General features: G+C 45.3%; 1 protein-coding gene across 1 annotated transcript in view; it reads left to right on the forward strand.

Annotated features, from left to right (window-relative positions):
• LOC8033376 (glucose dehydrogenase [FAD, quinone]) overlaps nt 1–16,605 on the forward strand; it is a 66,438-nt gene that overhangs the window by 26,921 nt on the left and 22,912 nt on the right. Inside the window, exons 3-7 of the mRNA XM_029979186.4 lie at nt 4,092–4,294; nt 6,602–6,791; nt 10,135–10,266; nt 13,680–13,810; nt 14,521–14,688. Coding sequence (XP_029835046.3) covers nt 4,092–4,294; nt 6,602–6,791; nt 10,135–10,266; nt 13,680–13,810; nt 14,521–14,688 — 824 coding nt within the window. The remainder of the gene's footprint in view (nt 1–4,091; nt 4,295–6,601; nt 6,792–10,134; nt 10,267–13,679; nt 13,811–14,520; nt 14,689–16,605) is intronic.

Consider the following 16,605-nt stretch of genomic DNA (forward strand, 5'->3'; position numbering starts at 1 on the left):
TACTTTATACATACTGTATTAGATAAATTAGCCCCCAAAGCACCTCCACCAAATACCTTTCTCGAAAATTAATCTTTTTTTTTTTTTTATTTTCTTGGAGGGACGAGGAGAGGGGTAAGAGGGGGGCTAACGGCAGCTGCCAGTGTCACCGACACTGGCAGCTGGCAACCATAATCGGGAGCAGTGGTGGAAGAAAAACCAAGAAGAAAATAACAGATAAATTTGGCTAGATCTAGTACGCTGGGATCCCCGTTACAAAGGGGTTAGCCGCATATCTAAATCCAAATCCAATCCAAATATTTAGGTTTTGATGTAACAAGTTATTTTGGAAGGACAAAAAAAAAGTAATACAAGTAATTCCGGGACTAATGTACGCAGACGACATATATTACTTATTGCAGATAAGTGCGATACCTTAGAGAAACTAACTGGAATATATAGAAAGGAAGGGGACAGCTTGGGCGTGAGCTTAAGTTGTGACAAGGTTGGAGTAATGTACTTTAACGGCTAAAAGAGGGAACCGCTGAAAGTACAAGACCTTGAAATAGATCATGTAGAAAATACAAATATCTGAGAGTACGGTTCCATGAAGGAAGGAAATATCAGAGCAGCACGAATAAAATTGAAGGGAAAAGAAATTAAGTTATTATGAATTGCAATGCCCTATGAAATTGTAATAAATACAAAGTGCTCAGGGGCATATCAAAATAAATAATGGTGCCAGGACTGTCTTTTGAAAATGGTGTACTTCGTATGACTGCGGAGGTTCAGTCAGGATTGCAAATTCGACAAAGGAGCCTGGAAAGGTTGGCACCGGGAGCGCACGGGAACACACCGAATGAGGGAGTGCGGGGGGACGTGGGCTGGTCGTCTGTGGAGAGCAGAGAGGCAACTAGTAAATTCAAATTAAAAAAACAAAATGTTAACTAAAAGGGATTATACCAGGTGGGCTCGGAAAGTCTTCAAGTATTTATACGCGAAAAGTTTAAAGGCAAAATGGGCAAACCGAATCCGAAAGCTCCTTGATTGGCCCGATAAGGTCGTAGCGGTGGCGGCGTTCGGATTCAGTGTGAACGGAAATATAGGTAATTTCAGTTTGACACATTCCCTCTGATATAGAACGCACTGTCCGTCTCGGTAACGAAGCCGGAAGTTTTACGATTGAAGGGAAAAAAAGCTCGCGGCCACAGCCTGAACTAATTTGAGTCATTATCTCGGTCACGGACGGCCGACTGCTTACGGCGGCCTTTGTGCAAGAGCGACTCCGGTCAAGGACGACCCGAGAGTGACCACACGAACGCCCTTCCACTTAGCCCCACCTCTTCCACAAATGCGCATAGCCAGCTGCACACCTCCTGACAACAAAACCAGAGGGCTCAGTTTTCAAGGTCACATAATGAGGCGAACACGGGGGACGAATTGAACCGAACACCGACACAGTACTCCTGTCCAATTAGTTCCCAGCGTTTGCCTCTTCAAGTGACGTTAACTATTTAACAATGAGGCCTTGTTATCTAGCTGGTACTGCCATAGCAGAGTGATCAAGTCATTCAAGCTCGTTTAGAGCCGAGAGACAGGTCAACCTAACGCAACGTGCACTCTGTTTTTTTTTTTTTTTATGTTTGACGTGTTTGTCCCTCGAGAGCAATACGGAAAAATGAACGAGCGAATCCAAGCATTGAGAAAACACCGGCTAGCGCAAAGGACCCGTGCGGCGGGCGAAGGACAGAGGGACGGGCGGTGGGAAATCCAAGGACTTATGCGGCGAGCGTATACGCAAGATTACGCCCGGGTCAAGATTTCCTTTATTAACGCAATAAACACGGGGAGCTGCTTTCCTACGTGCCAAAGAAACAGTCATTATAAAACGTCTCTTCGAAAGCTGCCGGGATGGAGGGCGCAACTAACTCTTTCTAGCTTGGGCGGAAAGTGCTCGAGCTGTAAATTGCAGAAGGCGTTTAAAGGTGATAGTTCAAAGTTTATTTTCCGATAAATATATTGTTCTACACTCCATTAACCACTGCAAGTTAAAAAAAAAAGGCAAGTAAGCACGATGGCATGGCACAACGAACATCGTTCGCAGTGTACTTTACTAAAATTTAAATTATTATATTTAATGATTCGATGATTACTACAATCCAATGATTATAAGAAGTTTGTTGTACCGTACTACAACTTTAATAGCTAGCATAAAAAGCATTACACCGTATACGTTTCATAGAGTTGAAGCAAAAACGCCAAGAGACGGGGACAGAAGAAAATAGATGCAAACAGGACATGGCGTAACTTCAAGAACGTACAACGAACTAGCCCAACTTTCCGTCTTAACATTGTAACAAATTAAAACAAAATTAATAAATTATATTAAATGTATTGTTTTATAAATAATTAATTCAATTTCGAGGCACTGTATTAGAATCAGTGTGAAGCCTATCTAGTTTGTTTAGTAATGCTGTTACATTGTTTACTACTGACTATTTGAGATAATTAGGTCGATGACGTCCATCTGCCTTTTTTTTTCACATCCGTGGGTCGCCATGGCGGTCATCTTTATCTTATAAAAAATATTAATGTAATAATGCATGTTCAAAGGGTTGCTTTGCCGACATATTTACTGCGCTCGGGATTCTAGAGCAACCGATTATTGTCATGGGTTAATTATAGAGCTAAATAATTAGCGAATACACAATTAGTTCCGGGCGTCGATTAAACGTTTTAATCCGATGAATCGGCGGCTTTTAATCGATTAATCAGTCGATTAATCGGACTTGTTCATTTCTCCGCATAATATTTAAAAAAGTCGGATTATATATATATATATATATATATATATATATATATATATATATATATATATATATATATATATATATATATATATATATATATATATATATATATATATATATATATATTTTGCTTCAGTTGTGATAAACAGCGCAATATACAATTTAGCTTATGAATAAACTTCGATGTGTAGTTAAGAACAGTTCAAAGACACACAAATTATTACTTCAGCTGCACGAAGCAAAGACGTTCGTTGGTACTCTCCAGCAGAGGGACCTCCTTAGACTGTTTACAAAAGCCTCCGCTGTCCTAAACGAACACTCGAACGGCGTTGAAGTGGACGGGACAAGCGTAACCTTCTTGCCTTGCAGGACTTGCAAATACGCGAGGTTTGCCCTTCATACATCTGTGCTCGTCCGCGTCTCTGCGGTGAAAGCGTGTAATTTTGACTTTCTTTTGGTTCGTCAAACGTTTACCGATTAACCGGTCAAAACGTTAATCCCGATTAAAGCATGAATCGATTAATCGGTAGTTTAATCGATCAATTGTCCAGCCCTAGTAAATATTGCTATAAGCTTCTTATTCTTTTTTTCTAACACTAAAATGAAGAGGGTGACTTAGTTTTGCATTGCATAGTCAGTGTTATGTCGTGTGTCACTACTGCGAGGTGCACGTTAAAACCCCAAGGCTAGCAGCCATACTGTACTGTCTAAATTCGTAAATAAAGTGGCAGTTCGGGCCAGTTAGTTTATGATCAAGTAGGTAAATTAAAAAAAAACAAAAAAACACAGGGAGAACAAAGAATAGTGGATTCGAAGGGAGATCGGTGGCCAAGTGTAACGTTACTGAAGCAAGTAACGTTACTGAAGCAAGTAACGTTACTGGAGCCAGTAACGATGGCCGAGTGGGCTAGCGCACACCAGCTCGGAGCACGTGGGGCGAAAACTCGCGCTGCACAACCCAGGAATCTTAGGTTCAATCCCCACCCCTGCCCGTTTCGATCTGGATGGGCATCGTACCGGCGTGCAGACGTGTACCACTACTGCATGGTGCACGTTAAATACCCCTAGGTTCGCGGTTGTCCCGCACTAGCTAAATTTCTCATCTACAGCGAGTGACTCGTCGCAACTTTGAAATGGCTGACCAACTACACGCTGTCTAAATATCCATACAACCTCAATTATTTTTCACGCCGGTTTGAAAAAAAGGTCTATGGCCTTCACATATTTTCGTGTGAACCGTTCCAACGAACGTCTCATTAGGCTCGTGTCATAAAAGTAGCCCATGGTGCCTTCGTGTTGCAGTCGGGGGAGGCTCGGCGGGGTCGGTTCTCGCTAACCGACTGTCCAGCGACGCGTCCACGAAAGTGCTGCTCCTGGAAGCCGGGGGTCTCGAAGACACCGTCACCGACGTCCCGCTCTTCACCACCATCAACCACCACACGGACATCGACTGGGCCTTCCTGTCGGAGTCTCAAGAGCACTGCGGCTTCGCAATGGAGGACCAGGTATACGGTTTGACGATTCCGTTCCCTTCTGCCGTTTGTTCCACCCCAGTCTCGGTGTAGGTGTTCCGCAAGCAACACTGACACTGGTGACGTGAAGGGAAGAGCGAGGCTATGCCGCCAACAGGGGAAAAGATTATCATTCCATGTTAACACACATTCGAGAAACCAACTACAAAAGTAAATTTCATTAAAAAAAAAAAAACACGTTACGCTTAACAACGAGTTCCCCTTGACTAGCGCCGCTTTGCCGACACCCAGGTCATGTCCCATGGCGTCACGGGACAAAGGTCATATAAGCAATATATCGTAATATGCGGCTATATTGCTCACGTGACCTAGACGTCAGAATGTCAGTTAACACCCTTACCGTCACTATACTATAGTGCGGTTATTTTATAAGGTGCGCGCGCCGCCTGTGTCTTTTTCAGCGCTGCGCAAAAATGTGTGTGACGGAGCTCAGTAAGTAACTATTTGTCAATCACGTGGTTTCAATCGTTTTTGCACGTTGATGAGAGGAGGATATTTGTTAGCCCTTGTACGATTGTTGCTAAAAAAATGAAAAGGAAAAGTATATTTCCGGGTGGAATAAAAAGATAGACTCAATTGTCATTCACCATATGTGCACAAGGCAATTCCTTTCACGGGACAAAGAGTTGGAGAAGGAAATAATTGTAAGGTGAAGAAGGAAGTGGACACCCGACGCGACACCCGTTTAAACCACTATACTTTTTGTAAGATCAAGAAAAAAAAAAACACGTTTCGTGCATCATTCATGCGCAACCGGAGGCTTACAAGATTCTGTTGTCGAAGGAAGAAGTGATGATTTTGGATTTGTAAACGTGTAAGTCTTCATAAAATAACATAAAGCTAATCAAAGATGCAACTAATAATATTAATTCAACACACGAAGGAAATTAGTAACGATACGGGAGGAACTGGACTTTTTTTCTCTGCGGTTCTTAAGGTGAATACGAGTATAGAAAGCGATGCCAATTGATTTGCGTCCCAAAATATTGGATTCATAAAAGTAAAAGGGGAACGCGAAGTTAATTACAAAAATGAAATCGCTTTCAATCGAATGAAGAGATATAGACTGGCCACCAGAGGATCGCACGAATCATTTTTACAGTTAAATTAAACAAACAATAGAAGTCGTCAAACGGGGTAGAATTAAAAAGAGAAGCACACACACACGAAATATACAGGAGATGAACAGACTACAAAATGGGACAAACACACAAGGCTGAATGCAAGAATCTCAGAGGCAGCCGACGGTTAGCCAAAGCGCACACCCAGCTGGACGCGCGTGGAGCGAAAGTTCGCGCTGCAGAACCCAGGGATCCTGGGCTCGAACCCCACCCCTGCCCGTCTCGATCTGGGTTAGCATAGGGTGCCTCAATGTCCTTCTGTTTAGGGTGATGCCACCCTTTGTAGTACCCGATGCCGACAGCTCGCGCTCACGGAGAAAATACAAAGAAATCGACGAAAACAAAATGTCGCCAGAGCACAGTCAGCGCCACAAACGCGTGCAGGGACACGCTCTTTCACGCGCTTCTGAACAAAAAATGAAAATAAAAGCGTGGGACAAAATGGCGAGATGTCTCCACCCTAAGCAAAGCGCACATGAAGGCACCCTAGGTTAGCATCGTATAGGGAGTATTCACTAGCGGCCATATCCGTGTGCGCTGCTGCTGAGCGCGTGCTGACGGCGAGCTTCCGCAGTTCTTTTGGAGCGTGCATTTAGCACCATCAAGGTTGTCGGCTTTAGCAGGCTATTAATGTGAGCTCGTTCTGAGCATGCGCTCTAAACATCACCCTCAAATATGGCGTTGAATACCTCCTATACCGGCGTGCGGTCGTGTATCACTACTGCGTGAGCACGTTTAAAACCCCAGGTTAGCAGTCGTACTGCACTGGCAATATTGCTCACCTACAGTGTAAACCAGTGTCACTCCATCCTGGCAGGCCGACCTTACGCTGTATAAACACTAAAACGTCCAATTTGACTTGACTTTTAGCCACAGAGCATGGCTTATTTGAGGTTTTTAAGAAACTAAGTCTTTCATCGAAACGCAGAGGCTTCCGTGCGGTTTGTCTATATACATCAACATTTTTAGGACGGTTTTTAACTTGCTTTAAATTGAAATCGTACATGATACCGGGGGTATACGGGATATGGGAAAAGTCACCCTGGCCCCCTCCCTCCATGGAGTGCTCGATTTGTTTCTTTTTTTTTTTTTCCTCTGTAGCGTGTTGTGCCTGGCAGTCATTTGTTCAAAAGTCAGTCCTGTTTCGTTTTTTCTCCAGAAATGCGCCATCGCTCAGGGCAAGGTGCTGGGCGGCGGGAGTGTTCTGAACTACATGATTTACAACCGAGGCAACCGGAGGGACTACGATAACTGGGCCGCGGGAGGGGCCACGGGCTGGTCTTTCGACGAGGTTCTGCCCTACTTCAAAAAATCCGAAGACAACACCAACGACACCTTCGTCGCAAACGGTGAGCGAGGGTTCGATTTCACAGAGTCGGCGTCGTAGCGTCGTCAATACACAGAGTTGTGCAACGGGACATTACACAGTTGTGACGTCGTCACCGGCGTAATGCGACGATCCAGCGTTACGCAAACTGCGTCGTCACGAGCCGGAAATCGAGGAGACTATTTAAATACTACATATTAAGTTCGGCAGTCGGTGACGCGTTTCAGGTAATGTAGGGACCTGGATAGAGCATAGCCACAGCCAGATATGTTCAGCTTCTTATGATGAACCACGGCGTGTACGCTACGAGACCTCCCAGCCAATCCAGCGATGCTAATGTATCACGTGACCACGCACCCTGCACGTTGTTGCGCTTCTCCCGAAGGTCACGCGATACTCGCACGACATCGAATTGGCTCTGGTGGCTTGCATCTAGCGTCCGCTACGATTCATCGTAAGCTGAAACTGAATATAGTGCTCGACCGGAGAGCCATCGGAAGTGTGACAGATCAAGTACAGGAACATGCACAGCTTGACATTGTGGGACGGGTTATCGCAATGGTCCCCCGTCCTATCTTCGGGCGTTGCCGAGAAGAAATATAAAGAAAAATACGTTGACTTAAAGAATACTAACCGTGAACAGACGCGGGGATGGAAACAAACACTCGTAATATGTATTTAAGATTTAGATTACTTTTGTATATGATATTCAATTACAATTAGAAATGGTACATGTCGATTGTATCAAACTTGAGAATACGTATTCATTATACGCGTACGATTGTAATTAAATACAGAGCGTCTCAAATAGCGGCCACGTTCTTTATATCGACCGTAAAAATCGGTTTCTTAACATATAGTGGTACGATATAGTGCAGCGTTGCCCACAGGTAGAGCATATTTTCTATAACATTTGCAAAGAGCGAACTTATCTGAGGAAAAAGTAAAAAAAAAAAAAAGGCTTTACTCCTATGGGAACGCAGCGGAGCCACCGCTCTTCAAACAAATGGCGGCCTATTGTTTGAAGACGGGTGGCTTCGCTGCGTTTCCATAGGAGTTAAGCCTTTTTCTTCTTCTTTTTTTGTTTTTCCTCAGGTAAGTTTACTCTTTGCAAATTTTATAAAAAATTGCACCACCTGCGAGCAACGATGCACAAAATCGTAGCGCGATAGGTTAAGAAACTGATTTGTTCGGTCGATTTAAAGAGCCTGGCCACTATTTGAGACAACCTGTACAATTTTGGATCCCCTTCGGGATGCAATACCGTATCAAGAGCATAGCCCTTGCCACGGTTTGAGCGCAGTAAATAAAAACAAAACAAAAAAACAACAACAACAACAAGAAAGCAAGGTGAGAGGAACAGGTGAACGCATGGGCAAGATCGAGCTACTGGCTTCGTGCATGGGGTTACTTTCGTTTCCCCTAGACCGCTGCCAGAAGGAAAGTTCTTGAAGGTGGTCCTGTTCCAACGCTTTCACTCGCTTGTTTTCCTCTCCGTAGTTCCAGTAGAAGAGAAGTGCTACCCTGCAAAATATCATCAGCAATTTCAGATTCTTACACAAAGTTTGGCGTGAAAGATGATACACAATGCCATCAAGCAGTGTTGGGTAAAGTACATCTAAAAGGTACTTCAAGTAAAGTAGAAAGTAAATGAGACGGGATGGTACTTTAAGGAAAGTAGTAAATACACTGGGTGCAATTTACTTGAAGAAAAGTACTATAAATACAAGCACTTAGAAGTAAAGTACAAGTATTTTAACACAATCTTAGACGATGTCCTTCAATTCCCCTACACAGTTATTTTTAACTGGTATGCATTGCCCATGCAGGGGTAATCGGGGGGGGGGGGGGGGGGGGGCTGACGTATTTTCAGAAACAGCGACGAATATTTGATAAAGTCAAGTGGCCACAGAGTAGTTATTTTCAGGAATTGAGTCCCTGTTCTAAATTTCAGAAGTTCCTCTTCAGAATTTGGCGCCGCTTACACTGGATTGTTGCACCCAGGGGGGCTAGATGTACCAGTAGAGAACATGAAGTCAGGCCCGTAGCTTCCGCAGGCAATCCTCTCAGAGAAAAGTGTCCTCTCTTTAATTAAAAAAAAAACAAAAAAAAAACAAACAAAACAAAACAAAAACAGTGAGTGTGAAAGTGAGCTTGTGGTAATTATTCATTATGTGACACCTGAGATTGGGGTGCAAAAAAATTAAGGAACTTTCAAGTCGAAGGAAAAGACAAAAGAGAATGTCTCAAAACATTGTGACGTTCTCGTCTGTTGTCTTTTTCTTCGGCTTTAAAGTTTAATTCTTCCGCACCACAGTTTCGGGGGCTAGATTATGATCAATTTCGCCCTCCAAACATTTTAAACCTCCTCGCTTGCGCTGACTGACCGAGATGTAACCAGAGTCCAAAAACCTACGGGGAAACCGCCCCCAGAACAAGCGGAACGATGCATCGTCTGCTCACGTCTCTGGTGAGAGTAGAATATCCCTCCCAATTTTTCTTCGGAGTTGACAAAGCATCACTTCGTGATACAAATTTAACAAAACCAAATTTGGGTATTGTACTTTGAGGTCTGAAATTGCACTTTCCTCGGAAAGTACAAAAAAAAAAAACACTTTAAGTAAAGTACAAGTACATAGTGAGAGAACCTACTTCAAGTAAAGTACAAGTTTCCTAAAACCTACTTGAAGTAGTACTTTAAGTACAATGTACTTAAAGTATTTCCCAACACTGCCATCAAGCGACTTCTGCACTGGCTTGCTATGACAACGCCTCTGCTGAGACTGGGTGAAAAAAGGCACCGCAAAGCCTGGGGTGCACGAGCGTCGTGAGACGCGCGGTTTGAGTCCCGTTCAGTTCGTGCGCTGGCTTTGGCAGTGTTTTCTTTGGCCCGGTCTCTCCTGAGACTGGGTGAAAGCCGGCCCTGGGGTTTCCCAAAATGCGCTTATGTCCTCATTGTGAATTGAGTCCAGGGTTCATCCAGTGTTAAGGGACAGACTCCATTAATTCATTTATTGAGCACCGGCTGGTTTCACCCTGCTTTTAATATGAGTCGTAAATGTTTAAATATAGAAAACAAAATGTGTTAAAGAAGCATTTGCTAACAAAAAAATACCTCCCGTTCTATTTGTATTTCGAACCTGAATGGTAATGTAAAACCGTAACTGCAATTGTAATTAAATATATATCCGTCGAAGTATTACTCTTTCGCATTTCGATGCATTTTTTTTTGCGAGTGTTCTGGCAATCCCCGAAATAAACCGTGTGACTTCCTGAATCTCCGACGCCGAGCACTGTCTTTTGATTCTGGTCAAAGCTTTTTTTTTGTTCCCACTAACGCGATTACCTGTCCTTGCACCGCGCAGGTTACCATGGAACGGGCGGAGAGCTGACGGTGAGTTCTACGAAGTACCAGACGTACGTCCTCCACGCGTTCCTAAATGCCGGAAAAGAGCTCGGCTACGACGTGCTCGACCAGAACGGCCCTAAACAAACCGGTGAGGAAGATTTTTCGTTTTCTTCGACTGGCACCAAGCCGGGTCTAATGGTTGCAACCAACTTGTGACGGAGACGGGCACTGCGCCTGCGCAGAAAACAAATTCAAAAGGAGTGAAGCGTCTGCGTGCGCATGTGCAGTACCGACAGCAGCGGCAGCATAGTGGCTTGACGTTACCCAGTTGAGTAGGTCTATATACTGAAAACAAGATGATCGGCGCTATTTTGTATTTTGCCGTAAAATGGTATTCGGGGGCATAAAATTTGACCGCTGAATCCACCAGATAAATTAATTTTCCTAACAACCGTTGTAAAAAAAAAAAAAATAATGAGCATTCTTTATTTGCGTTAACGGCAGAGATCTCAAAATTACTTTAAAAAAGTAATTAAATTAGATTACTTATTACTTTCCTGAAAACTGCAAAAATGTAATTAAATTACATTACAAATTACCGCAGTAATTAAATTACAATCACTTTGCGGCCGACAGAGTTTTCGAATGCATGGGGCTCTATGGCGCCAGACACCTAAACCGGGCAAAAATTGACTCCATTTTCCCATTGAACTTTTCAGAAAATCACTTATAACTTTTGAATAAGTTATCGGATCGAGCTGAAACTTTGGCATCTGATTGTGACGTCTAGCGCTACTTTTGGGCGAAGAATGAGCGTTCAGCGATGCCTAGTTTATTGTTGCGGTAAAACAATACCTGTCATTTTTTTTTGTGTGACACCCTGTATTTATTTAGTCTGTTTGTTGTTCACAATGGTCGGAGCTTACGGTTTGACCTTGCTTGGCAAAAGTACAAGGCTGGGGGTCTGTTTGTGCTGTCCTCACAGAGTGCTGTCCTCACACAGTGCTGTCCTCACACTCACTGGCAATGTGGCCGTCACCTTGTAGCCTATGAGCCGTTCGTTCCTAAGCCGACGCACTTTCAGCTTAGGGATGAAAGGTGGAGCTACATGTTTGTTGGAGCACTCACATGTCTATCGTTCGCCACGTCGCCACGCTCTCGTTAATACCCGCGCGGCGAGGAACGAACGGCGCACGTGATAAAAGAAAGGTGTTTGATTGGTTTTGGTTAGCTTGCAGCTCTGACCGCACTGCCAGCTTAGGGATGAATGAAGTGTAGTATCGTCCTGATGACGCGACGCCGTGAATCTGTCTTGCTTGGAGGTCGTGAGCCGAGGCCCTCCACCTATGTCTTTATACATAAACTTTCCTCCTTCGTCTTTCTAGCCCACCTTTGTGCGCCTGTCAACTTCTTTGTACAACACTTTGCGCTCAGGTGACCGTCGTTTATTTGCTCTGATATCTCATTGACGACATTCCACAATTCGAAATATTTTATTCTTATCTTTTAAAGCTCGCAAACGAACTTTCTAATTTGGGACAAAAGAGTTACAAAAGTAATAAGTAATTTTCTCGAAATTACTGTCTGAAAGTAATTAATTACATTACTAAATTACTAGCCTAGTGAAGTAATTCGTTACATTACTCATTATTCCAAAAAGTAATTTAATTACAGTAATGTCATTACTGCCATCACAGGTTAAGGGTACCGTGATGTATGTATCTAAACGCAGCACGGACGAGCACTGAATAACGAAACGGATGTTTCTTCAAAACGAATCCAAAATCGGGCGGAGCTCGAAACAGGCAAAAAATCTTTAAACTTTTACTGAAACAGAAAACAAAAAACAAACAACAAATCACGCGAGATAATTTCTTTTGTGGAAATCGCTCGTGTGTTTCGTGTTTCGATTCAGCGAAAATGATTGCGTCCCATTTCCGACAAGCTACACGGGGAAATGTTTCTACACAGAAATGGGACATATATTTTTGTTTGTCGACTTCCGCGTTGTAAAGTCCCTCGAGCGGTCCGTTTTGTAAAACACAGAGGGAGAATCTTGACGTGTACTAATTTACGTCACATTTTCTGTCCGCATTTTTAAGGAGTGCTGTTCCAGATTTATTGGCTGTGCAGAATAAGCTTCCCAGAAAGGCATAACGTTTTTTTTTGTTTTTTTTTGTGTCTTTCGGTTTCTAAAGACACTTTTCACTCAGCAAAAAGTTGCTTCTTGATGCTCAACATTATTTTTTGTCAATCCAGAAACGACATCCTTGTACTCCGTTTCAACCCAAAACTAATTGAGAGAGCGCCAGTGATGTCGATCCTGCCACCCCCCGCAACCAAACCCGGCTGAGAATAACAGACTTTTCAATTACTGATATAGTATATGCTCACCTTCCGTTTGCCCCTCAGCTGGCAGTGCGGTGAAAGCTACGTGTTTGCTGGTCCAGTCGCAAGTCTATCCTTTGCCACGGGATCGCGCTTTCATCCACACCCACGAGCTGAGGATGGGGTCACGTGATAAAAGGGAGGCGGTTCTTTGGTCCGGCGAGCATATAGCTTCCACCGCACTGTCAGCTCATGGGTGAGCATAGTCTATTAGGTGCATATACACTTCACGTCAGTAAAAAAAAAAAAAAAGACGCGTGCATTTCAGACTGTCCATTTTTCCGCATCTACCGCCAACCCATGCCACTTGAATGCGGGCCAAAAAAACTAAGAGATACATTAAATTGGCTTCAATAAAACGTAGTTCTTGCCATACGAATTCCAGTAATTGCGTTCCTCGATTGCACCGTGATATATTTATGCTTTCTAATTAAATGAACAATTTTATTACGCTTCACATTAGAGCCATTATAGCGATAAAATGATCTCACTGAGAGTTCTGCGCATGCGTGACGCCACCATAACTTTAGTTCACAGGAGGCTGACCGCGATGCACGAGAGAGCTCGTGACGTCTCCTTTTTCTACACGCGTAGGGCTCCAGCGAGGTTGCCGCACTTGCTGAAAAACTAAAGTTTTTTCGATGCATTGCGGCAGCGGTGGCGTAGTCAAACTGGCTGGTGAGATCAGTTTATTGACCAAAGGTCATATATTAATCGGTTAAAAATAATAACCGGTGCACAGCTTAAGAAAGGAAAATAGTTTCTTTATATTTAGGAACATTAAATGGCGTCTACGCAGCTCATGCTGTTCTTTCAGGCTTAAACATATTTTAAGCCTCGTCAATCGCCAAGCGTTATCCATGGAAGGCAGTGATTGTTAATATTTTTGTTTTCCGCTGTTAACGAAATAGAAAACCTATTTAGTGTAGGTCCGAGTCCGCTAAGGCCGCCTTCGTACTCGAGCCCCTGCTGGGTCGCTTATTAGGGAAAAGTTGGTGGGGGAAGTCAACAGGTCAATTTTCCCACTCTAATTGGCGCGTTGTCATGCACGTCATACCGTCTGGTTTACGGGGGGTGGAGGACTGAGGTGAACTCGCCTCAGTGATTCGCACGCCAACCTTTAGCCAGATTCGGGTACGGGTTTTGGTATCATGACCTCTCCACGACCTGCAGGGTTCGGCGCCACACAGTTCACGGTGCGTGGCAAGGAGCGCTGGTCGACGGCCAAAGCTTACGTCTTGCCCGTGGCGGGTCGCGAGGGAAGGCGGAACCTGCACGTATCCATCTTCTCCAAGGTCACAAAGGTGAGAGCCCGAGAGACCGTGAAGCGGGAAGACCTTTCCACCTGCAGTTTTCTTATCGGGTCGCTAGACTTCTCGCAAAAATCCCTCAAGCCCGCGCACGATACGCGCAACAAATTATGAAAACCACCTGGCCTCCACTGCATCATCCATATGACACTAGAGAGAAAGAGAGATGCATGGTAGCGCATGGTAGCGCAGTTTTCCTCGTTTGCTCTTGCCCCTATCGCATCCGTATTCTCGCCGTCTTGAAGGTGGCCTCCGTCACCTGCTAGATAAAGTTTCATACAGTCAGTTCGCGGCATTTACTTTGGAGCCGTGGATAGCACTGCATGCTTTAAAAAAGTTTATTCGCTACCAAGCTGCATAGCGTTAAAAAATAAACTACAAATATAAATTTACGCGTACTTTGTTATTTTCTTGCGGCTCTAATAAAAGTCTCGTTTTCTGGACTCTATCACTTTAAATAATATCCAAGTTAGATTGTATAAAACAAAATACAAAATATATGGGTGCTCTATGACGTCACTGCACATAGCCACGGAGAAGGAATTGACTCTAGAACCCAATAACCGATTTTCGAGCCACGGTTTTCGCGCAGTGTGTCCACGTCTCTGCTGGCCGGCCAGCTTGAAATTCGAGTCGAACATCTCGCTAGTTGAGGTTCGAACCCCGCGGTCGCTCTGACGATCACCGCGTCATTCGTCTTGCAGATCTTGATCGAGAACGGGCGAGCCACGGGCGTGACCTTGATGAAGGGAAAGCGCAAGTACATCGTGCACGCCAAGAAGGAGGTCATCGTGTCGGCGGGCGTCATGAACTCGCCCAAGATCCTCATGCTGTCCGGAATCGGCCCCAGAGAGCACCTCGAAGAGCTGAAGGTACATTCAGCCATCTAGGCTTCAGGTGGGGACTATTTGGCCCGCAACCTTACATTAAGCAGGGGTCAAGCTGCTCGTACACCGTACAAAAAGACACGGCGTTCTCCGCAGATATTTATGACAGAAATAGAAAGTTTCAGTAGAAGTAAAAGTAAACGGTCAGCTAGAACGATACGGACAAAACACAGACAGGGAGAAACAGAGACATACACACCGCTGAGTATCAGCTAAGACTTTATACCTCTTCTTCATCACTCTCACCCAAAGATTCACACCTAAAAAAATGCCAATGAATCAACCTAAATCCTTATATTATACTACTAAATTAAAATACTAAATTAAAATAAAAATAAATTAAAATAAGTTAATTACATCCCACCCAATCTCACCGTGCCACCCACAAAGCACCGTCCCCCCCCCCCCCCCCCCCCACATATCCCTCTTATTCTCTTTCACGGGGCCGTGTCACACTGCAAAAACTGCCTTTCTCTCTTGCTGACCGTGATGGAGGGCATGCTCACGCAGTCATCGGCGCTTTCCTCAATGGCCAGGGCCTCGAGAATCTCGCGCGCAAAAGCATTTCTGTGTCTTTTAATAATGGAAACGCTGCTAAAACTTGGCCTGCAGCCGCACGTGCGGCAATGGGCTGCAAGGTGCCCAGCCCCGGTCCTCTGCACCGACGCCGCGTGCTCCCTGACTCTGTCATTAATGCAACGTCCCATCAGCCCATTGTAGCAGCTCCCACATGGCTCCACATGAGGTTGTCCTGGGGCCCAGCGATGAAGGAAGATTTCCGAAGGCTGAAAGCGCAAACAAACGTCCTCCATTCGCTCGGTGGAACCTTTGGGGCACCTCATATCACAGATGCTGCTGCAGTTGTATAGAGGGCTTATTCTAGCCCGTCCCCTATACGCCTTACCACTCGTCCAACTCTGCGCAAACCAGTTGAAAAATCTCAAGCAAGCACAATGTGTCGCCCTCCAAATCTGTCTTAGAATCCCCCGCACGCAACTGTCGAGGCACACGCTCACAGAGGCCGGGTTGAATTCAGTGAAGAACGTCATGTAAGAACGGGCGGTAGTTCATCTCCTTCGCATGAGCAACTGCGACTCCACCATCCCACTCTTGATGAGGATCGCTGGGCGGGCCGAGTTAAAACTAGGAGCGCCCCTCTGCACCCTCAACGACATGGCAAGAACACCCTGACCACAAGCCCCCTTTCAGCGCTGCACACAGAGGCTCACCCGCAGAGGGTTAACCTCGGTATCTCAGGAATGCGAACCAAGAAGAACACAGCGGCGGTCGCCGCGCGACAGCTCACAGAGGAACACCTTTGTGTCCAGTTCGATTGATGGACCCGCGTGTACACTGACGGATCAGTACACCGCTCCGAAGGCATGCGGCAACGGCGGGTACCTTATTTCAAGCAGAGGCCGCGGACACCAGCGAGCGCCTGGCTCACCAGGCATCCCCCACCACCGCGGAGTTGTCGGCCATACGACTCGCCCTCTGGGATATTCGAGTGGGCTGCGCACGGGGACCGCGCCGGGTTGTCCTGAGTGACTCGAGATCGGTTTTCACACTACTGGATGGACTCGAACGCGCCACGCTTCTGGCATTGTCAGTTACGCGAAGTATAAAGTAGAGCTTCAGCACAAAGGACAGGAAATTGCCTTTCAGTGGATTCCGAGCCGCTGCGGCATCCGAGGGAACAAAGTTGCCGACTTTCTGGCGGTGCGGGCCCATAAAAACCCAAGATGCCCACTCTCGAAAGTCCCTCAGTTTTCGGACGCCAAGCTCCTCGTGAGGAGAGCCGTCATCCTTCAACACCCGGACCCGGGGGTTGTGGCAGGCGCTTTTCCAGCCCGTCTCCCGCACGCCCTCGACCGCCAAACAGCCGCGGTACTGTACCGCCTG

This window comes from Ixodes scapularis, unplaced genomic scaffold (genome assembly GCF_016920785.2).
Source record: "Ixodes scapularis isolate PalLabHiFi unplaced genomic scaffold, ASM1692078v2 PGA_scaffold1__304_contigs__length_218370807, whole genome shotgun sequence".
Classification (NCBI taxonomy): domain Eukaryota; kingdom Metazoa; phylum Arthropoda; class Arachnida; order Ixodida; family Ixodidae; genus Ixodes; species Ixodes scapularis.